The sequence below is a fragment of the Schistocerca piceifrons genome, chromosome 8 (genome assembly GCF_021461385.2).
Source record: "Schistocerca piceifrons isolate TAMUIC-IGC-003096 chromosome 8, iqSchPice1.1, whole genome shotgun sequence".
Taxonomy (NCBI): domain Eukaryota; kingdom Metazoa; phylum Arthropoda; class Insecta; order Orthoptera; family Acrididae; genus Schistocerca; species Schistocerca piceifrons.
In genome coordinates, this window is record NC_060145.1 from 45,173,538 (window position 1) to 45,197,719 (window position 24,182).

A 24,182-nucleotide genomic window follows, 5' to 3' on the forward strand; every position below is an offset into this window, starting at 1 on the left:
TCTTTCTCTTCCTGCAAGGTCAATTCTCACAGATGACAACATCTGTGTTGTTCAAGAGTTTATTGAAGGTGATCGCCAGTGCACTGTTGACAACATTCCAGGAGAGGTGGGTATCGGCACTGGGAGTGCTCATGCCATTATCAGTGAACAGCTTAGCATTAAAATATTAGTGCTTGATGGGTTCCTAAGTTCTTAACGAAACAGCAAAAACAGGTCCGGTTGAAAATCTGAGAAAGGCTTCTGAATCAATTCTGGCAAGAAGGGGAGGATTTTTTGAAGTACATAATCAATGCAATGAGACATGGGTCCACCATTAGACTCCAGAATCCAAAATGATGAGTAAGGAGTGGCAAAGACAGGTTGAAGGTTGCCCCATGAAGGCCAAAACCTGCATCTCACTCGGAAAAGTTTTTTTTTTTTTTTTTTTTTTTTTTTTTTTTTTTTTTTTTTTTTTTTTTTTTTTACTATGTGCAGTGAATGCAGCTTACTACTGCCAGTTGTTAACGTCAGAAAAAAGAAAAAAAGACAAGGAATGCACTTGACAGATGTCATCCTCCTCCTCCTCCATAGCAATGCCAAGCCTCACACTGTGAATTTGACAAGGGATAAATTGGAGGACGTGTGCTGGGAAACCCTAGACCAATTTGATATAGTCCATATTTGTCATTTTCCTCCCCCCCCCCCCCCCCCCGCCCCCCCCGCCACCCAACTATTTTCTTGTTTGCATCCCTGAAAGAATCACTTGGAGGCGAATGATTAAAAAACAATGAAGACATTGGTTGGTGACACACCCTCTAACATTTAATGGACAAGGAAAACCGTTTCCAAAACATTGGCAAAAGTATGTAAAGCAGGAGGCTGTGTAGAGAAGAACTGGAAGTTTTAGTTGTGCAAATGATTAATCGATAAATATATAAAAATAATTACCATTTACATTTGAATCACCTTCATGTTAATTTTATGCCACAGTATTGAGGCCATTTAAAAAAAAAATGGAGGCATGAACTGCTATAGCCTCTTACTAGTGTCCTCATAAGCTGTGATTTATCATCAGTGTTCCAATATTTGATACTGAATTTCCATGCAAGAATGGCTAAGTCACTGGCTATTATGCCTCATGGCTATAAATTTTTCAGTTGTTTTATGTATCACTTGAATGTGGGTGCTATTCAAAATTTGGGCAGTACCTCTGTCTATCCCCCACCCTCCCCCACCTTCTCCTTATGGCCATCTGAAGACCACATGCTTTTACGGTATCTTTTATTCCTATCTTCAGATGACTTCACATTTGATCCTGGAATCCCTGTAAAGCTTAACACTTTCCCTCTGACAAAAATTCACTGGTTCTTATTCTGTTATGTTTAATACCTTTCAGAACCTTCCAGGTTCAGCTTCTTGTTAATTTATTGTTCAGAGTTGCTTATGTCTTCCCATCTTGTCATTCATTCAGTGTAAATGTCACAAAAATATCAGTATCAACAATGAAATTGGGTAGACTGCCACTCACACAAAGAGTGGCAGGTAGACACATTTTAAAGTAGGCTAAGCTATTGGACAATATCTTTCCTCAGTATGGAAAGGATATATTTCTGCTCACAAGATACAGAGATGTTGAGTTAGAGCCAGGAACAATGAAAAGAATGCATAATTTCCAGTCTTCTGTGCTTCTTATTGAACCTAAAAGTATCTTTGTAATTCTTCTGTCCAATACTTCTGGTTTGTCTCATTTATAATTCATTGTTAGGCACTAGTATTGTAGTTTTGCTGCTATCCATTAATGTGATGTTTCTGCACTTTTTGATATGCACTTTTTATTGTGAACATTCTTTTTTATAGCCCATTGTTTGCTCTTTCCAGTTCATGTATCCTTTCATCCACACAGATTTTTCTGACCAGTTTTCTTGAATTATGTTTCCTAAATACTTAACCTTTGTAATCTTTTCTATTTCACCAATGTCTATTAGTAAAAACTTTGGTGCCTCGTTATGTTAGTGAAAACCTCCTTTTTCACTGCAGAGGTTCTTAAATCTGCTCTGTTGGCTATCTTTTCCAACAGATTGCCTTTTTTATCTATGTTTAATAGATTTTTCAGAGTCAAAACTACAGCAAAATCATGTCCAAATACCAGATAGCTTACTTCATTACATTATTTTTTCCTTCCCAAGTGATTGATTATACTTGGTATTCTTTTATTTTTTCTACATATTATTTTAATTGTAGTTTTCCTCTTTTACGTATAGTTACATTTATGTCTAAATGTTGGGTGAAAGAGCAGTCTACCTGAAGACACTAGGCTTTTCTGTTCCAGGCCTCAAACCCTGGCCAGTTTGAGAGCGACGTGGAGTTGAGCTGGCAGAAGGGCCACACGCCAGACTCAGTCTTCCACACAGGTCGTGTGGGCATCAACACAGATCGGCCAGATGAGGCTCTGGTCGTGTATGGAAATCTTAAAGTTACTGGCCACATCATGCAGCCCAGTGATCAGAGGGTCAAGGAAAGTGTACAGGAGGTTCGTGTTACAGAATGTTGAATTAAACACAAATTAACAATGAAATGTCTTTTGGGTATATTAAAAAAACTGAAGTCAGAGTAATGTCATAGACTTTGATATCATTCTACATTTTATGCATATGAAGTGTGATCAAAATGTAATGGGAATTTTTTAATTTTGCATGCTTTATACATCCAATTTTGAAGATTAGTTTTTCTTTTTGGTACAGGTGTTCCTGATGTATGCTTGCATTTTCATCTGTTTTGAGTATTTAGTTTGTCAACAGTTGAAAAGATTATATGTGTATTCGAGTGCTCAGTGAATTTTTGCTTTCGAAAAATATGGATTAAAGAATTTGCATAACATTTTGCTTGAAAAATAGAATAATGTGTCACACCGCATTGGAAATGTTGACTATCACTTTTGGAGAATCTACTATGAGTAAGACAAGAGTTTACGAGTAGTATAAGCATTTCCGAGAGGGTCAAGAAGATGCAGAAGACAACAACTGCCTTGAATGCCTATATATCAGTTACTCATGAAAATTTGGAAGAAGTAAAGTAAATGGTTCTGGAAAACTGCCCGAATCACTATCAGAAAGGTTGCTAATGTTGTCAGCATACCCTTTGGCTTATGCCAAGCAATTCATTATTATTAATAATATATTTATTATTTATTTATTTATTTTGGCATGAAACACAAAGCAGAAAATTTTGTTCCAAAATTGTTGAATTTAGACCACAAATGATGTCACATAGACATCGCTCAGGAATTCATGAATGAAGTCAACAACAAATCCAGAACTTCTAAAGAAGGTTGTAAAAGGTGATGAAACATGGGTATACAGATATGACGTTGAAACCAAGGCCCAATAACCCAATGAAAACTCCATAAAGAGCCAAGTCTTAAAAAATTCAAGTTCAATCACATGTGAAGGTTCTTCCCACTGTTTTCTTTAACTGCAATGGGATAGTACATCATGATTTCCTACATTATGGTCATACGGCCAGTAAGGAATACTACCTGGAAGTTATGGACCATTTGCATGAAGCAGTCCAAAGAAAACTACCAGAACTGTGGCAAAACCATGCATGGAAATCGCAGCTTTATAATGCTCCTGGTGACACCTCAATGCTTGTTCATGTTTTTTTTTTGGCAAAAAATAAAACCGTTATGTTGTATCAACCACTGTATTTGCCAGACATGGCCCCCTGTGACTTCTTTCTATTTCCGAAACTGAAGAGTACCATAAAAGGATGTCATTTTGCCACCATTGACAAGATAAAAACAGAATCATTGAAGGAGCTGAATATCATTATGAAAAGTGAGTTCAAGAAGTGCTTTCAAGATTGGAAGAAGTGCTGGCAAAAGTGTATTATACCTGATGGGGATTGCTTTGAAGGGAACAAAATTGATCAAACTTTATCAGACTCAAACAATCTCAGTTTCAAAATTTTGAGCAAAGATAGTTTTGTAGTTGTGTAAGTTTCATTGAAGATAAGCTGTTCTTTAGAAAAAAAGAAATGAGGACTTTCAAGTAAGCTATGTCAATCATAACACAAACAATTATTACCAGGGTCAAATTTTTAAGCGTACGTGGTTTGCACGAACCATAAATCAATACTAATAATAAATCTGTAAAACTCTCACGTCTATCTGTTTGTCTTCGAACACGCTAATCTCCAAAACTGTGGGGCTTCCACTGGTAACTTCAGCATAGCAAGGGGCACTATATGGACTATATTTCCTCAAAACTGGATCATGGAAAAAATATATTCATATATATTATAAAAATATACATGTGTATGTATGTTCTTCATCTCCTCCAAAACAACTGGACCAATTTCAGCCAGACGTGGCATCACTGTCTGGAAAGAATTGCTGTGGAGGTAAGAAAAACCTGTCTACCAAAGGGATGGGGGTAGGGGTGAAAAAGAAGTGTAGGCTATGATACATGAATAACCAGATTTTATTCATTCAGTATTTGAGAACAAGAGCACTAAGTAACTTACAAAGAAACAGATAGAGGGAAGAAGAAAATGGACCAATATAATTGAAATAAATACATACCAGGCAATGCCGAATACTCAGCTAGTTTGGATATTTCTTTAAAGAAATTTTGTACAAAAATTACTGATACTGTATGCCCTGTATGAGCTAAAATGCCGTGGGGTAAGAAACCCATTCACAAGATCCTGATCATTCTCTTCCATTTCTTTGATAACTATGAGGCTTGCTGTTGCTTGCTTTTATGTTTCTTCCTTATTTGATATCTCTTTACTGGCTGTGCATGACATCACATTGATCTTTGTAGGCCTTTGGGTGGGGTTGGTCTTCTGTCTCCATCTCACTCATTTATTTCTGATACAGTGTTCCGATCATCCCCGGAGTCTGGATTTACTTGGACTGTGTGTTGAAATTTTTGCAAATATTATTATTTGTAAGACCTAGCATACAGTGATATTTACTAGTTTTATATTATGTATCATGCCTCCTGTAGCTGAAATATGTAGAATAATTCACTTGAATAATCAGCTGTAGATTCTACATTTAGAGCAAATTTTTTATAGATTTGTGGATAATTTTTTTGCAGTGAACTATAAATCTAAAAATAAAAGATAGCTATTGTTGTATATGCTTTTATCCTGTACTTTATGGCATAGTCTCATAGGAAAAAAACCCTCATTTCAATCCCTCTTATTTCTGAATTTATGTTGTTTTTTTGTCTGTCATGCATCCTTGTTACATAACAAGACCTCTATGAGTAATATGAAAGTAAAATCTCATTACACCCACTGAAAACATCACAACAAAAGCAGACCTGAAAAATTAACACATGGAGAAAGCAGATCTCAGATCTCTAGATTCCACATCTTTATAAAGAGCTTGTGTGCCATTGCCTTCAGAAAATAGAACTATTCATTTATTACAAAAGTTGAACAACTCTCAAGCAAAACACACAACATTGTTTTATGACAGCAGTCTTCACTTTCTTCCATTGAGATATTTAAACACTTTCTAAACCAAGCATATGCCTCATTTGCGTTATATTGCTTATTATGCTGAGTTTTATATTTTTACTGTACTATAATCAGCATAGCCAATGCCCTTGCCGCAATGGTACCACTGGTTCCCATCAGATCACCGAATTTAAGCACTGTCGGACTTGGCTAGCTCTTGGATGGGCGGCCGTCCAGTCTGCCAAGAACTGTTAGCCAGCAGGGTACCCTCAGCCCTTATGAGTCAAATTGAAGGGCTGTTTGATTGAGAAGCAGCAGCTCCAGTCACAAAGACTGACAATGGCCAGTAGAGTGGTGTGTTGGCCACACGCCTCACCTTATCTGCATCCAATGATGCTTATAGGCTGAGGATGGCATGGCAGTTGGTCAGTACTGTTAGGGTCGTCCGAGACCTGTTCAAATCGAGTTTTTTTTTTTAAATCAACATAGTGTTAAAAGTATACAATGTTTATGTATTCTTTAGAATTGAAATGCCATTAACTAACATATTTCATGTCATTATAAGCCATCTCAATTTCACTGCATATTTCCTTGCTATGATTAAACCATATATTTTAGTGCCACAGACTGTTAATCTGTTTCTTCTCCTTTTTCTTTTCTATTTCAGTGTGATACTCGTAAACAACTCCACAATGTGAAGCAGCTTAGAGTAGTGAGATATTGTGTAGCACCAGAATTTGCTCAGCATGCTGGCCTTACAGGATTAGATGTAACAAGCTGTACACCTGTAGTTGATACTGGTGTCATTGCTCAAGAGGTGCAGCAAGTAATACCAGATGCAGTCCGACCGGCTGGGGACATTGTTCTCCCTTCAGGGCAACGTATTGAAAACTTTCTTGTTGTAAACAAGGTAAACATCAGACATAAGTTCAGTTAGTCATAACAGATTTTTCTCGATTTGCAACTCACTTAATAGGGTAATGTGTACTGCTAAGACATGCTGATTACACATTTATGTCTGGCGCAGGAACGCATCTTTATGGAAAATGTCGGTGCTGTGAAGGAACTGTGCAAAGTCACTGATAATCTTGAAACAAGAATTGATGAACTGGAAAGAATGAACAAGAAACTTGTCAAATTAAAACGCTTGGATAGTCTGAAAAGCACAGCCAGTAGCATCTCAACAGGTAAGATGATTAGAAATGAAAAGATGTTGTGCTGTTGACTCTTAAATTTTGAAGACACTGTTCTTCCATTCCTTCCATCTTGTACATTAACAAGCAACATTTACTGCTTTGTCAAAGGGGCTTGCACACAAAACTAGAGGGGACTCACCCCAGTTCATTTACAAGAGACATACAGGGTGTTTCGTAATTTATATAATATGCTTTTATGGGGTGTAGGGGGATTTAGTTTATAAAGTTTTTCTAAGGAAGCTATGTCCAGAAATGTACCATGTGTGTAAAATAAGTTGTAAGATCAGGTGACTTTCAAATCTCTCACCTCATGGTATGCACACAGTGGGGATACTGAGGTCTGATCTGTGCACTCTACAGGAGTCCATGACATAGGCAATGCTTTGAGTACTCATCGTCAAGTTCTCTTCCACATGCCCCCCCCCCCCCCCCCCCTCGCCACCATCCCTCCCATCCCCCTTATGGCAGTTACTGTAAGAGTAGAAGAACATCAGAGGCAGAGGCACTGGATCACTGTATGTGGGCATTATTGGGAAAGGTGGGGCAGGCAATATTGATGGAAGTTGCTGAGTCACCATGGGACCTGAAGGTCATCTGACAGAGAAACATACTCGTACAGCTGCTGACCAGGATGGAGGAGAAGTTAATTTTCGTGGTGCTGCCAAAGTTCATGGGTGGAGGCTATGGGTTGTCATGGATACTTGATGGGTGGGGATCACCCCATAGATCCAGGTTGGCTGGTGTCCGAGCTTCTTGGCATGCACCAGGTTGCCTACTCAGAAGGGAGAGGCCTTGGTGACAACATGCACAGGTGGCACACGTACCGGTGCCATCTCCAAGTCTCCACATCCACTTGTGTATTTACTATCTCTTTGAAGTCAGCAAAAAGTCTTTAAGTGCTGTGCTGTTGGATTTGTCTGTTTTTACCCATTGATTGTGGGGAATAAGAATTAAACACATCCCCACTAGTGAGTCTGTCCAGTCCCGTTTTTAGGATCTCAGTTACAGCCAGAGTTGCTGGTTGAGCTTTGAAGGATCACAGGACAGCTAACACCTTAAGGGTGATGTGAGCTTTGAATCATGTTGTCTTTCCTAAACCAGCTTATTTATCACAGAAAAACTTACTTTAAGGGGATGAAAAGTCCTTTGGATTTCATGGCATGTACTGTTTCATGAGGCATTAATCCAACTGCATGAAAAGGATCTGTTGCAAAAATATTGTCCACTTTGCAGTCAATTACCAAAAGAAAATTTGCTGGATGAGTGACTTTATTGTAAATAAGTAAAATTGGTAGTTTTCGTAGTAAGGGCACCTGGCAGTGTCTTTAGGCCCACAGGTGGTTTGCGTAGGCTGTCTGCTAGGGCAGCATCCCTAAAATTAAATAGGTAAATTGGTTTAGCAAGGACACAGAAAGATGTGTCAGTAGGTAATTTCACTAGGTGCTTGCCTAAGAAAGCATCTAAGAAGTAATGCAGTACTGTTTGTAGTGATCCTGTAATTCTGGATCCGAGGTGGTCTTTCACATTAAATAAAACTCTCTCTTCCAGGCAAAAAACGTTGGCCCCATTTGTTGTTGGCTGGCCACCCTTATTCTTAGTTTTAACTCTAATTTTCTTAACCTGTTGCAGAAAACTAGTTTCATAGTATTGTAAGAATATTTTTGTCAGTAAATGAGTTTCTCATTTGCTCTTTATCCTCGGTGAACATATTCCCCGTGTTCATCCAGAATCTGAGTCAGCATTCTTGATTCTGTGAAACTGTATGTTTTCCTTCATAATTAAACCTCACTGAAGGAGATCCTTTATTGCTGCTGTCAGACAAACCACTTATTATGAGTCTCACACCTATTTAATGAAAAACAGTTGGATTTAGAAATAAATTATCAGTTGCTTTTACACAGTTTCCTTCTGCTCTTGTTGTAACGTGATATGGACAAGTATCTATCTAGCTGCACCTGTTCAGTTTTCGTGACTTGCAAATGATTTTATGTTGTGTACAGTACGTATGTGGAATTACCATAATATTGTTCAATTGCCTGTAATTATATTTCCCATTTAAGAAGAGCTTCTTATGCTCTGTTGGAAAAATCCTGACATATTATGAGCATTTTTCTCTGTGTTATCAAGGCTACTGTTTGTTTTTGCACTGAATGTTGGAAGTGTGAATATATTCATCTAGATACTTGGTCTTTCAGAAAATTTTATCTGAATGGGCCAGTGAAGATGTCAGAAATCACAGGGGTGGACAGACACCACTTTGGAAATTAGTAGTCAAGTAACTTCTTATAGGAAACATTCCAATGCAGATGATGCAAATTGTGGCATGATGTGGCTCTACACTTACACTTTCAACAGAATGCTTCCTCCAGGATTTCTTGTGTAGTTCAAAGAGTGACACAGTCTTCGCATAAATATGGGGAGCATTCCCAATGATTTTCCTAATATCATCCTCAATTGTGTAGTTGAGGTTATGGTCCAAATTATTTCCAGATCTCTGAAAAATCACATGATAATTATGTATGCTTCTGTTTTCACCTTGAGCAATTTAACAAACTTATTGACAGTTGAGTATGGGAGGGTGTGATATGTTTGGCTCAGGTTTGTGTGAGCATACAGTTGGCAGTGGCAGCTGAGTGTTTCCTTTCTGGATACAGTTACATGCTGCTTGTTAATGTGCAGTACTTGGTTTGCTTGCCAGGGTGTTAATAGTCTTATCACTTTCCTGTGCACTTTCACTAGTTTATGACATTGTGTTGTATAAAATGAACATGCCACACAAAGGAAGAACGCAAGCATTTAAAGTGAATCACAATTTTTATGTTACCGGCTGCAAGCTTCCTCTGCAACTGACCGTGGTAACTGCAACCTGAGTTAGCAGAGTGATATGACAATGGTGCAGAGGATAGTAGGCATGACCAAGCTACCTCACTGATTGGTTGTCACAATGGTAACTGTCCTGTAATAACTAAATATCAGTCTCTTCGTTAATCTGATCCAGGTATAACAAAATTTGTTTTTTGATATAGTGGTAAAGGCCTCAAGATCTGATCTTCATACCTTTGGGCTGTCAAACAATATTTCTGATGATGTGGCCATCAATACCTCCACTAATGCTGACTCCTGCCCACACCACTAGCCCTCCTCATGAATACTGAAATATTTCATACATAAATACAGGGCTCATTCACATGCCCTACTCTCTTCAGTTGTAAATGTATTGGTTATTACCATTACCCCAAATCATGACTCATAATTGCACAAAAAAACTGCTCTTGTCAGTGAGCTCTCATCTGTCATTTTCTTTGCCCAAGCTAGTGTTGTATTCTTAAGAGACCACACACTATTTGCCTAAATGCAAAAAAGCCAACATGCTACATGTTCCAGAAAATAATTCCAGTGAGCTTCTGCATAACTTTTAATCTTATGAATATGAGCATAATATGAACTCTAATACTCGAGAACCTAGATGTCCTTTCTACTTCGCATTTCTGTACATATGTGTCATGTGCTGTATGAGTTATCTGCTGTCTTATTGCTCTGTTCTCATTTCTGTGTGTCTTGAAGGTAACCCTCAATACAAAGACTTATAGTGAGATGCATTTTATCTTTGCAGTAACCAGTAAAGCAACGAACATTTCCGTGAGACATAGGCGCTGTCATCACAAGGAAGAAGTTGACTCATTGCCATGGTCCAATAAATTCATCCAGATAACAATCATAGTATTAGTTCTAATTATGGCACTGTGGTAAGGCACCAATTTACTTCTTTTATCGATATTCCTGGATCTACTACAAGTATGTAACTGATACTAGAAACGACTTTTGTTCACAGCCTTGTGGCAATGGCAACGTTATATTTTCTGGAAATACAAAGGAGGCCTCTAGGTAACTACTACCATGGGTAAGTCTATGTTAGTTTCATGATACTGATGAGATATTTCCCATATTGTGTTTCTCAACTTAATGTTTCCTTATGTTTCCACATGATAGTAAATTTATAAACATATGTTTACCTTACCCTTGATAATAAATATATGATATGGAACAGAGACAGGTTATGCTTGGCAAATTAAATGTAAATTAAACTGAAGACTTAGAGCATATCTAATAGTAATGTCCAATTTTATATTATTTGTAATTGTTCTATATCTGTATAAGTTACCACAGGACTAAACATGAATATGTACAAATAACTAAATACAAATAGAGAGAATCTAATCAGCCAGTCAGAGTTGTGCTTTTATGAGTCACTATGTAACATATTCCAATCATCTGATAACTTGTTAAGAAGTCAGAACCAATTGTAATGGCATTTGTGTTACTGTATGCTGAAAAATACAATAAAAGACTCGGAGGAGAATTTTTAAAAGTGAACAAATGGTGACAAGCAGCAAAGTGAATTTAGAAGGACAGGTAGAACTGTCAGCCAACATTTTTTAGAGCTGCAACTTATATCAGTGCACCCAAGTCTGCATTTATGTTGACCAGCCATTCTTTCTATATATTTTACATTTTTGTTAAACACTCTTCATCATTAGCCTGTTGGCTTGGCTCTCATGTTTTGCATCAGTTACAGGTTGTAGGTACGCTAATCTGATTATATTTTAAAGTTCCTCGTTGGTGCACACAAAATTGAAGTCTCACATCCTGAAAGTTTTTTAGATGGTGGTCTTGCAGTTCAATACCATTAAATCACATTTGAGTGATGACCAGTTTGCTTTACACTTCTGTGTATGTTTCACAACCACCAAAGTAGCACTTACATTTTGACATTATTGTCAGTGTAAACTTATCTTGTAAGCATCAACTTTCCACAGATGACAGTTCATGAGACAATAGTCACTTACGCACAGTTCTTAGATGAAAGGCATTATCAGGTTTAGAACAATTATGGTGACAAGAGTACAAAGTGAAATCCTGGAACTAAACAAGTGTAAAGGGTTAAACAACAAAAATAATTTTGGTTGTGGCCACACTTTAGTTACAGATAATTTGTAAATGAATGAGTTTCTGAAAAACTGAAATGGGCTACTGAAAAGTGGAAAATTATGGGTATCCAGTGAGTTAGATCTTTTTGTGCAGAAACTGTTATTAGCTCACACTATTCTGATGACTACATGCTAATGGGATAATTTCAATTATTGATATATCTTAAACAAAAGTGTTTTACGCAAATCTAAATATACAACAAGACTCGGCAGACTGAAAACTACCACATGAATAATAAAGTAATGTAAAAGTTGTGAAAATATTAATTTATCAGTTTTGGGTAAACATAATATTGGCATGAAACTTCCTGGCAGATTAAAACTGTGTGCCGGACCGAGACTAGGAAGTTTCATATCATCGCACACTCCACTGCAGAGTGAAAATCTCATTCTGGATAATATTGGCACTTGCTAATAAGGGGAAAAATAGTTTAGCTAATGAACCAAAGGCACTTCGACTGTCACAATTTTATCAATAAACTGTTGAAGTATTTGTAATAAAGTTCCCAAATTTACTGCCCTCCAAGAAAGTTCTCATGCTCAAATTATTTTTGAGACTGAGAGCTGGCTGAAACTTGAAGTGGAAGCTCCGAGATATTTAGCAAGTTGTGGAACATATATCAGAAAGACAGATTAGAGGCCATAGGAGGGGGGGGGCGTTCATAGCATTTGACAAAAACGTTGTCTCTATTGAGATCAAAGTTGAGTGTGACAGTGAAGTTATCTGGTCGCTTATAAGAGGAGTAGGTGAAACTAAGTTAATTGTTGGATGTTTTTACCAACCACTCAATTCTGCTGTGAGAGTCCTAGAGTCATTCAAAGCAAGTCCACAATCAATAACGTGTAAATACCCAGACCATACAATACTAGTTGGAGGTGATTTTAACCTGCCGAGTATAGATTGGGGTATCTGTTGATTCATTTAGACTGGGATGTCTATTGATTCATTGCAGGGTTTACAGACAAACAATCATGCCAAATATTTCTAAACACTGAAAATGGAAATATCTTAGACCTAGTAGCTACAAATAGGCTGGACCTTATCGATAATGTCAGTATATAAACAAGGATTAGTGGTAATGATGTCATTACAGCAACTGTGATTACAAAAGTTAATAAATCAGTCAAGAAGGCTAGGAGCGTATTTCTGCTAGACAGAGCAGATAAGCAGTTATTAACATCTTACTTAGAGAGTGAAATGGCATCATTTAGTACCAGTAAGATGGAAGTAGAGGAATTATGGGTAAAGTTTAAGCAGATTGTAAATTGTGGTCTGGAGAGTTATGTTCCTATTAAGTGGGTAAAGGATGGAAAAGACCCACCATGGTTTAACAATGAAATTAGTAAGATGCTGAGGAAGCAGAGGCTGTTGCACTCTAGGTTCGAGAAGGTTATGCACAAACGATGACAAGCGAAGGTTAGTACAGATTCGTACATCTGTGAAAAGATCTATGTTCGAAGCACACAACAACTACCACCGTCACACCTTAGAAAAAGACCTGGCAGAGAACCCGAGAAAATTCTGGTCATATGTAAAATCACTAAGTGGGTCCAAGGCTTCCATTCGGTCTCTTGTTGACCAGTTGGGGGTGGCAGTTCAAAAAAGCAAAACGAAAGCCCAAGTTTTAAATTTCACATTCAAGAAATTGTTCAGGCAGGAGAGCCATACAAACATACCATCATTTGACCATCAGACAGACTCCCACAAGGATGAAATAGTGACATAGAAATAAGCATACCTGGCATAGAAAACAACTATTAGGTTTGAAAGCAAATAAGTCACCAAATCTGGATGGAATCCCAGTTTGATTTTACAAAGAGTACTCTATGGCTTTGGTCCCTCATCTAGCTTGTATTTATCATGAATCTCTCGCCCAGTACAAAGTTGAAGGTGACTGGAAAAAAGAGCTGGTGACTCCAGTATATAAGAAAGGTAATGGAATGGACCTTCAAAATTACGGACCAATACCCCCACTTCTATACTCTGCAGAATACTTGAACACATTCTCAGTTCAAATATAATAATCTTTCTTGAGGCTAAGCAGCTTATGTTCATGAATCAGCATGGTTTTAGAAAGCATTGCTCATGCGAAACTCTGCTTACCCATTTCTCACACGATATACTGAGAACTATGGATGAATGGCAACAGGGAAGTGTGATAGGACTGCTGTTGTTCTGTATAAACATAATTGGTTTGGCAGACAGGGTGGGCAGCAGTCTGCGATTGTTTGTTGATGATGCCGTGGTGTAAGGTAAGGTGTCGAAGTTGAGTGACTGTAGGAAGATACAAGATGACTTAGACAAAAGTTTCCAGTTGGTGTGATGAATGACAGCTAGCCCTAAATGTGGAAAAATGGAAGTTGATGCAGATGAGTAGGAAGAAGAAACCCATAATGTTCAGATACAGATTACTAGTGTCCAGCTTGACCAAGATAAGTTGTTTAAATATCTGGGCGTAACATTGCAGAGTGGTATGAGGTTGAACAGGCATGTGAGAACTATGGTAGGTAAGGCAGATGGTAGACTTTGGATAATTGAGAGAATTTTAGGAAAGAGTGGTTCACCTGTAAAGGACACCGCATATAGGATGCTGGTGTGACCTATTTGTGAGTGCTGCTTGAGTGTTTGGGATTCATACCAGGTTGGATTGAAGGAAAACATCGAAGCAATTCAGAGGAGAGCTGCTAGATTTGTTACAGGTAGGTTTGAACAAAACTTCAGTGTTATGGAGATGCATTGGGAACTCAAATGGAAATCCCTGGAGGGAAGGCAGTGTTCTTTTTGGGAAATACTATTGAAAAAATATAGAGAACCAGCATTTGAAGGTGACTGCTGAACGATTCTGCTCCCTCCAACATACATCGCGTGTAAGGAGCAAGAAGATAACATACGAGAAATTAGGGTTCATACAGAGGTATACAGACAGTTGTTTTTTCCTTGCTGTATCTGCTAGTGGAACAGGAGGGGAAATGACGAGTAGTGGAACAGGGTACCCTCCACCATGCACCTTACTATGGCTTCTGGAGTATCTATGTAAACTAGAATGGTAGCAAGTGAAGTAACTCCACCTTACAATTTTTAAAGGTATATGTAACTTACACCTTCCCATGTTTCCATTGTATGTATTGAGTCACTCACTGCATAAATCAGGGTAATATAGATAAACAAAAAGAAGAATCCTAGATATTAGATGCAGCTTTAGTGGAAGACTTCAGTAATTTGTTGTATCACTTCAATGCAGAGGGCTAATGTTAAGAAGTAATGTGAAGTAGGATAGACATATGAAACAACTCTAGGGAACACATTTGGATGACAGACTTGCTGAGATGATTGATTAGTGTGGTATGTTGCTAAACATGGCACAGTGCTGGTGTTCTTGTCAGATGAACCTGATAGAAATTCAGACTCATTCTGTTAGGATTGTAACAGACAAGAGTACTGCATATCAGTATGTCAGATGTTCAGGGAATTTAAATGGAAATCATTGGGAGAAAGGGGCCTCTATTCTCATGAATCTTGTTGAATGAGCTTAGAGGATTTGTCTTTAATGCATGTTTTACAATATTTCTACTGACTCCATTGTATATCTTGCATAGGACACTGGGAATAAGATAAGAGAGATTAGGATGCGTACACAAGCATACAAACCATCTTGTTTGCCTTGCCATATAGATGACTAATCATGATACAAAATACATCAGTGTCCAGTGGAATATACATTTAGATGCAGTGTGAAGTCTTTATTTCGTGAGAAGACGAGAAGAGGGTTGGTCCAGCCTTGTGATGACAGCTGAGGAGATTCTTAAAAAAGAAGTAGTGGCCCTAGTTTTGTAAGCAGGTGTTATCTTCAATATTGCCATCCAGAGGCATCTAATGAAAAGGATGAGGTAGCAGTTCTTTATCAGATTAAGTCCTGAGAAGTTTAGTTTTAGATTTTCTGGGATATCTGTCATTAACTTTATTGTTGCTATGTATCTTCTGCAGTTGCATTCAAGCAAGTGTTTTAATATAAGGATACATCCATTGAAAAACCTGTGTTTTCTTTCTAACAGGAAAAATTCAAGTCATCGTCATTCTCATGCACATTCAGTAGCACCTGCAGCAGCCTTCAGTACAAGGATACTAGATCCAAAGGTCCTTCCAACTGCTGTACCTGTTCCTGGCACTGGGTTACCTAATAACATCTTGCCACCTGCGCCCATGATGCCTGAAAGTATTCAACGAGTTCCTAAAGCCAAATTGTTGGATCCATCTGGCAAAAGCAGTACAGAAGCACTGGGCAGTGGTTCCAGGCAACCTGTGTTTGCTCCTCTCTCACTGTCAACACCCACTCTGGATGTCGCCACACTTCCTCACAACTGGAAAGTGGATCCTCCTGTCAATAACCATGTCAGTGGGGAGTTCATTGACCCACCACTAACTGGCTCACGGCTTACACCATCACCGATTGGAAGGCCACCGCATTGCACAAGTGATGCAGAGATGGAACCTAATCTGTGTTATGTAAGATGACACAGATTTTTATCTCTTTTAGCATATAAAAAATAAATAGAACGTTTTATTTAGGAGTAAGCAAGTATTTTTAAATAATTAAGTGCTTTATAGAAGGAGATTTCATGACTTACTTTGAAAATGAGATTTCTTAATCTTTTATATGTTCATGTCCACAACTTGGCACTTCCCATTCTCGCTGCCAAAGATCTATACATTTTTTTCCTTCTTCTTTCAATGCTTGTAGTTGACAGGTCTTAACAAATATTGGAATACATTCTCCCATTAATTAATCTAGTTTCAAAGTTCACTTTTTTAAAGTTGAATTTTTCTGGCTGTGTGGAATCTCTTGCAAATAAATGGTAAGCTTAGCACAAAAATATGCATGCAAGCTTACATTTATTTCTCAAACTACAAAGTTGCTTAGTTTTTTATCTTACAAATTTTCTTAGTATGAATAAAAAGATACTTATAATTCTCTTCATTTCCAGCCTATTTGTTGTGATGCTTCTCATTATGAGAACATGGACCAGCACATTGACGTATTTCCTGCAGTGTCAAGTGGGAGTGGACAAACTCCACTTTCTTCTTATCGTTATGGTAAGTAAGCCAGATACATTCTCTGTTATTCTCTGTTACAGTAAATGTTTAAATACTGCATCCAACTTTGTAGTTCAATACAAATTTCTATTAGATACTGTTTGGTATCACATGTCAGTGTTTCTTCTTGTTCTAATCACTTGTGGCGTATGATATCAATAACTGTCTAAATGCCTTTGTGCATGCTGTGATCAGCCTAATCTTTTCTTCATATTCCCAACAGCAGTGAAAGGTAGTGTGCTGAATGATGTCTCTACATTATTAACTTATCACTTGCTCTTGAAACACTGAAAATAGGAGTTCAGTGTGGTTCAGTGGCAAAGTGCAAGACTGAATTGAAGTGTCTCAGGTTTGATTATCAGTCAATCACTTTTTATATGTCACTTATCAGTTCTTTCACCTCTGGCAGTGTTTGTTTAAGTGAAAAATTCTGAGTTTCTCTGTAGCTTGCAGTTCACATTAAACAATGCGTCCCCTGTAAATAGTCTTCATGGGTTTGCCACTGAGTGATGTTGTGAAAATTCCACAATATTTCCTCAGAGCAACTGTTTGACATCTTCAGGTGGTTTAACCTTGTTGGTGGCTAGGTATGACCGATGGTATCAGTCGTACCCAGCCACCAGCAAGGTTCATCCACCTGAAGAAGTTGGACAGTTGCTCCGAGGAAATATTGTGAGATTTGCACAATGCCATTCAGCAGCAAACCTGTGAAGACTATTTGCAACATATCCACTGGGAAAGCTTGAAAAGTCACACTAGGCCCCCTTTATTTATTTATTTATTTATTTATTCATTCATTCTATCCATTTGTAGACAATATAGATTGTATGGATGTTGTCAACAAATACATATATATGATACAGACACAAGGGTATATAAAAGTACAATTGCATTTCTTAAATATTAACAATAATTATTTGTCTTACTGTGTTTCATGATTATACATCATGTACCACTCTGTTATTGAACATACCAAAGAAAGCCCCTAGTTACAGTACTTAATCAGTCACATTGTCAACATGTCAACAAATACATTGTCAATAAATACATATATATATATATATATGATACAGCCACAAGGGTATATAAAAGTACAATTGCATTACCTAAATATAAACTTAAATTATTTGTCTTACTGTGTTTCACGATTATACCTGATGTACCACTCTGCTATTGAACATACCAAAAAACGGGCTACTGTGGTCATGCAAATTAAGATTTTCCATGGTATACCAAAATTGCTTAATGCAAACAACAGTATGATTTCTTCCAAAGAGGATGGATAGTTTCCTTCCCTGTATTTTCCCAGTCCAATTTTATGCTCCATCTCTAATGACCTTGTTGCTGCTGGGTTGATAAACTCTAATCTTACTTTCCGTCTATCTCTTTGTCAGAATATGAGCACTGTGGTTCATGGACATGAATGGGTTCTGTGCAACACTTTTATGATATTTTTTTAACAAGTCTTGTTAGTTTTGCATAAAGCGTGGCAATTTGTAATTTACAGCTGAATAGACTAACAAAATGTGATAGTAAAATGTTTACAAATAATGTACATGGACAAAATGTATAGACTCACCAAGTAAAAATTACTGTTTCAATATGCATTTGTATAACAGCATCTTTTAATTGACCCTAAAACATTGTGTTTCAGTGCATTTCGACCACACCATGAAACCATTTGTCACAGAAACAGCAGTTACCGTTCCTGTCATTCATCCTAAGATAGCTAAAAGCACACATTCAGCACCATCTCAGGAACCTACTCTGAGCTCTATGGAGAAAGAGGTAAAACACTGCATATTGTAAATTAAAAACAATTTTTTGTAGCATAGGTAAAATCTGTTCTCAGAAATATTGTTGTGATGGATGGGTTTCTCTAATATAAGGGTCAGTCAATTGTTATCTGCAGTTTAGTTATATATTTTTGTTTATTTTGGTAGTACTGTCATTTTACGTTGATGACGCATGCTTTGTTTGTTCGGTGTTATATCTTTACCATTTTCAAGTTGCTAGGTAAGTTCCATTATCACTGCTGTGCTGTTAATCATGGCTGCTTCATTGTCTATTTGCACCAGAGAAGAGCAATGTTCAGTGATCTATTTTTTGTGGTCATACAGCGCATCAGGGGCCGAAATTCATCGAAGACTTTCGGTACAGTACGGGAACAGCGTTTTGCCACAATAGAGTGTCTATGAATGGATTGAAAAATTCCAAAATGGTCACACAAGTGTTACACACAATGAAGGAGATGGATGACCATTTACCACCACAAATGAAGAAACCATTGAGCATTTATGTGAAATGATTCTCTTCGACAGATAATTAACTATTGATGAAGTGGCACATTGTCTGCAAATTAGTCACGGTTCTGCCTATGAAATCATCAACAACAGACTTGGGTTTCATAAAGTTTGTGCAAAATGGGTCCCAAAACAACTCACATAGTTGCATAAACAAATGCACTTGGACATCTGCAAAAAAACATTTGGATCGTTATGGCAACAAAGGGGACAACTTCTTAGATGGGATCATTACTGGTGATGAAACATTGGTCCATCATTATGAGCCAGACAGTGAACAGCATATTATGGAATGGAAACATCCAAATTCGCCATGCAAGAAAAAGTTCAAGACCCAACAGTCGGCAGGAAAACTGATGCTTATGGTTTTTTGGGATGCACAAGGTCCAGTACTGGTGCATTATGGACAAAGGGACACAACAATAAACAGTGTACATTACAGTGAGATGCTTACTGCCAGGCTAAAGCCTGCAATTTGAAGAAAACACTGAGGAATGCTGTCAAAAGGTGTTGTGTTGTTGCACAACAATGCCCATGCGCATACTGCTGCCCACATTGCAGAAACACTCCAGAAACTCAAATTTGAAGTACTGGATCATCCTCCATATAGTCCTGATCTTGCCCCTTCTGACTATCACTTGTTTGGTCCACTCAAACAGGCATTAAGGGCCATCGATTTGCCTCGGACGAAGCAGTGAAAGAAGCGGGTGCATTCCTGGCTCGCAGCTCAACCAAAAACCTTCTTTTATGAGGGCATCAGGAAGCTTGTACAATGATGGACCAAGTGCGTTGAAACACAAGGAGACTACGTCAAAAAATGATGTTCTTGTAAGTTTCATGTTTGATTACAATAAAATTTTATAACTACTTTGCGGATAATAGGCTAATTGACTTACCTTCGTACGTATTGAGCTAGTGAGCTATGACTCAGAACTTGCACTAGAATTAATATTTATTCTTACCAATAAATATGTAAACATATTTAGAGAAAGATATGAAACAGAAGAGCAATTTAAGCATGCTGGGAGATTTCTGCTGGAATGTAAAATTAAAATTCTATATAATGTTCAGAATCTAGGTGTTGCACGAATGTGACTTTCACTATAAACATGTGAATGGCAGGATGTCTCTACATATTTATCAACAACTATTGCCATGATGACAAATTCCAAAGTAGATTTTTGGAATCACACGAAAAGATTGTAGATACAGTTTGGAATAATTTTTGTGTCAAGTGGTGTTGCACAGAACTCAATACCGCTTACTTGTATTTAAATGCTAAATGAAGAGTGGTCTCTGTCACTTCAGTGACAAACAAGAAATACTTGCCTGAGCATATGAGAGACATGCAAGATGTTTATATCACCTGTGCTGTTATTACACTTAGGAAGGTTTTAAAGGCGTACCTGGTAGTTAGCCTGACTCATCTTTATACTCTCTGAATGGTACCCAGCCAAAATATTGATTCAGTAAGTTCTGAATATCAGCCTGAAATACCAAAAATTTGAATAGTCAGTCATTGTTAGGGCTTTATTCACAACAGTCATTCATTATGCGAGTCCTATATTTTAAGACCAACCTACAGCACTAACTACTTACTGAAAATGTAGTTTTTAAAGGCAGCAAAGTATTTCTGAACTGTAATGCAATGGTAGTCAATGACTGCATGTAACTAGCTCAGTAGTCCACAGAAACTTTAGAAAAAAAGTAACTCAGTTAACAAATAAAAATGTTGAAATAGCAAAAGACTCAGAAATTCAATTGGAATGGAAAAATATGAAAAGGTATAACAATGAAAACAAGCAATTTTTGACAATATAATGTGATAATGTGATTTGCTAGGTGAAAAATCTACTCACCAAGCAGCAACATACCACACACATAAAAGAAGGTTGCAATTAGGTAAGCTATTGGAGCCAATGGCGCCTTCTTCAGGCAGAAGGGTTGAAGGGGAAGGAAGAGGGGTGAAGGGAAAGGACTGGAGAAGTCTAGGAAAAGGGTTAGATTTTGGAAACGTCATCCAGAACCAAGGGTCAGGGGAGACTTACCAGTTGGGGTGAGAAGGAAAGACTTTTCCAAAATCTACCCCTTTTCCTAGACCTCTCCAGTCCTTTTCCTTCACCCCTCTTCCTTCCCTTTCAACCCTCCTGCCTGAAGGAGGAGCCACAGGTTCTGAAAGCTTGCCTAATTGTAATCTTCTTTTATGTGTGTGTTCTGCTGCTGCTTGGTGGGTATATTTTTTTATTTATTATTATTTTTTTTTTGACTTAACGACTTTTTTGTCTGAAGGCTTTAATGTTTAGCAACTCAATACCTCCTCTGTACAGTGAGTACAGGGTGTATATGACCCGGAACAACCAGGAGATCTGGAATTTTTTCATCCGCAAGAAAACTGGGAAAAACCTGGGATTTTTTTAGAATTCAGGGGATTTTTCATTGTTTTCATTTTCAGTTAAATTTTTGTAATTTTGACTAGTAAGAATCGATACTCTAACAAAGTATGTTGCTGTATCCCGCTACCGCAGAATAATACTGTCGCAATAAAACATGAACAAGAGAAAAAAACGAAAGTGAAACTTAATTTGCAAAGGAGATGCTCCACATACAACAACAAAACACAGTGCTCATACAAGCATCTCACAACAGTAAAATGTGTCAAAGCCTTTTGGAAGACTATGCAGTGCTTCATAACAACAAATTGCCTCCGATGAGCATGACATCCCAACTGTTTATATTAGATTCGTTTTAGCAGTTACGAGTAGGCTCATGCGCATTTGCAGTTGAGTCATGTATGAGTAGTAACTTCTCCCAGTTCTGGCTAAAGAAATGTGGCTCTTGGCCATGTAAGCAGTTGCAGCAAGCAGCTAAATATTACTGGGAAAAATTTTACTGGTGCACCCAAGCTGCCAGGTTCACACATGTGCAACAGGCCCAGATGTAGGACAGGGGGCGAGGTGCCAAATTCATATTCTAGAGGAAAAAAATCTTCTTTCACAAAGCGCCTAGCATCCAGCGCACATTGGTCTATTGATTATTCATATTATTTTGAAACACATCGCTGTTGGATTTTGAACATTTTTGAACACATTCTATGTTGATTTCTGAATGAATTGTAAGTTGATTTGTGAATGCGTGCATAGTTTACATGACATCTCCGTCAGGGGAATCCTCGTCGCATCTAGAAACAAACATTCTGGCAGACAAAATGGGCTATACGAGCTGAGCGGTGTAAAGCTGAATGGATGAATGCCAATCACCGTCTGATTATGTAGTTGAATGGGATTGCAAATGGGGAATCCATGGTTTCAGACTACCAGAGTGTAAATAAATGACTAACAAGAATAACAAGTAAGAAAAATTATGTATTATCTTCTCGGTGTATCCAAGGAAATGAAATTTTGACAAAAATTTTTGGCCCGATCACCATACTAGTAAGGGCCAGTTGTACAGTCCCCGGCTAGCAGCCTCTTAAGTTCTATTCTGGAATTAGCACGGAAAACACATTGTACAAACACATAACAATGCCTAACCAGAGAATAATCACGGGATAACAAAACCAATGATTCTGGCAGGGTTAATGAAGTTAACCAATGAATAAGTTTTGACAGTGGCAGGAATAGTTACAGAATTAGTGATGTCAAGATTGTTCGGTAGAATGAGGAAAGAGAAGAAATGGGGACATCACACAAATTATGGAAGAATATGACGATTGCAAATTTATATAAAAATTTCATACTATCATGTTTCGACCTCATGCTTGAGAAACTGGAGCATGTGAATGAAATGTGAAACTAATTTCTAACATAAAACTTTTTGCTTGTAGTAGGCCTAATTCATTTGATATTGGTACTTCATGAATTATATTCTGTCATGTTATAAAAATGATCATTTGTGCCAAAGCAGTCTTTTTTATTTGGTGTGTGCTACATTTTGTTTTATCTAGCAGACGGTGACAAAACGGACGTAATTAGCTCAAGAAACCACACCAGTCTTGAGTACTACTTGTATTAACATCTTTTTCAGTATTATACAACAACATTTTAATTTTTCATGTAGCAAAATGTTTGAAGTACTTTGATGAGGTAATAGATTCTTTCGCACAAAGGAAAGGATGCCATGTAAAGCTGTAGCAAGATTAGATAGAAAAAAATGTTAAGTGCTAAGGATTGAAGAAATGTGTATTGTCTTTACTGGTTTTATGCAGTGCTTTTTTTCTAAAAAAAAAAGTTTGAGGGTACTCTGACATTCGATATAATGCAGCAAAAATTACTTATACCACTTATATGGGATACCACCTGTCTGCTTTTAGCCATGACGTCATCATCATCATCATGGAGTGGGACCGTAGAGACATATATCAGTAGCTCGGTGTCTGAGCCTACACATATCTGTTTAGCACTACCACCACCCACTATTAGCGGGCGAGGGCACTACATCCTTGTTTAACTGGCTGCCAGCGATTCAATTGTCGAGAACGGTTGCCGCAGCTTTGAAATACTTGAAACAGTCAATGACATCGCTTTTCCCACCAAAAACTGCACTGGTATCGTTCATATTGCAATTACCAACACGAAAAAATGAAACAAAAACTTTATGTCCATGAAAGAAATCTTTGGCACTCTTCCAAGTTCTCAACATCATAAAAAAATTATTTTGTCAACGAAAAAGTTTAGGGGTACGCGTCCCCCAGGTTCCCCCAGAAAAACAGCACTGGTTTTATGTATCCTATATTTAATTTTATATCACACAAAACAGAATGTTATTAGCTAATAGGCAATAAAGAGTGCAAATTTTCTGAAGAACTTTTGTTCTCCCGATTACAAGTAATCCCATCCAGTATTAATAGCGAGGTTTTTTTTTTTTTTTTTTTTTTTTTTTTTTTAAGAGGGGCAGGATGTCAAACTGGCTGACAGGGAGCAGGAAAGGCACCACAGAACATTTTAATTTCCACTGTCCTGAATATAGTTTGATGGCATCCATTACAAAATATACACATTTCTATTCCACAGAGTGAAATACAGCGATGTGCAATAGAAGAATGCTGTGTGGAGAAGCATGGCACTGCACTTTGGTACACTTAAGACCAAATAACATATCTTACATTCCCTCGAACCCATATGTTTAATGTATCAGACTCTTTGGAAAGATGTGC

At 37.6% G+C, this 24,182-nt stretch overlaps 1 protein-coding gene across 1 annotated transcript in view; it reads left to right on the forward strand.

Moving 5' to 3' along the window:
- LOC124711663 (myelin regulatory factor) overlaps positions 1–24,182 on the forward strand; it is a 334,494-nt gene that overhangs the window by 264,475 nt on the left and 45,837 nt on the right. Inside the window, exons 11-18 of the mRNA XM_047241854.1 lie at positions 2,309–2,509; positions 6,119–6,361; positions 6,479–6,638; positions 10,261–10,393; positions 10,480–10,548; positions 15,689–16,139; positions 16,619–16,727; positions 18,382–18,515. Of these exons, the coding sequence (XP_047097810.1) occupies positions 2,309–2,509; positions 6,119–6,361; positions 6,479–6,638; positions 10,261–10,393; positions 10,480–10,548; positions 15,689–16,139; positions 16,619–16,727; positions 18,382–18,515 (1,500 nt within the window). The remainder of the gene's footprint in view (positions 1–2,308; positions 2,510–6,118; positions 6,362–6,478; positions 6,639–10,260; positions 10,394–10,479; positions 10,549–15,688; positions 16,140–16,618; positions 16,728–18,381; positions 18,516–24,182) is intronic.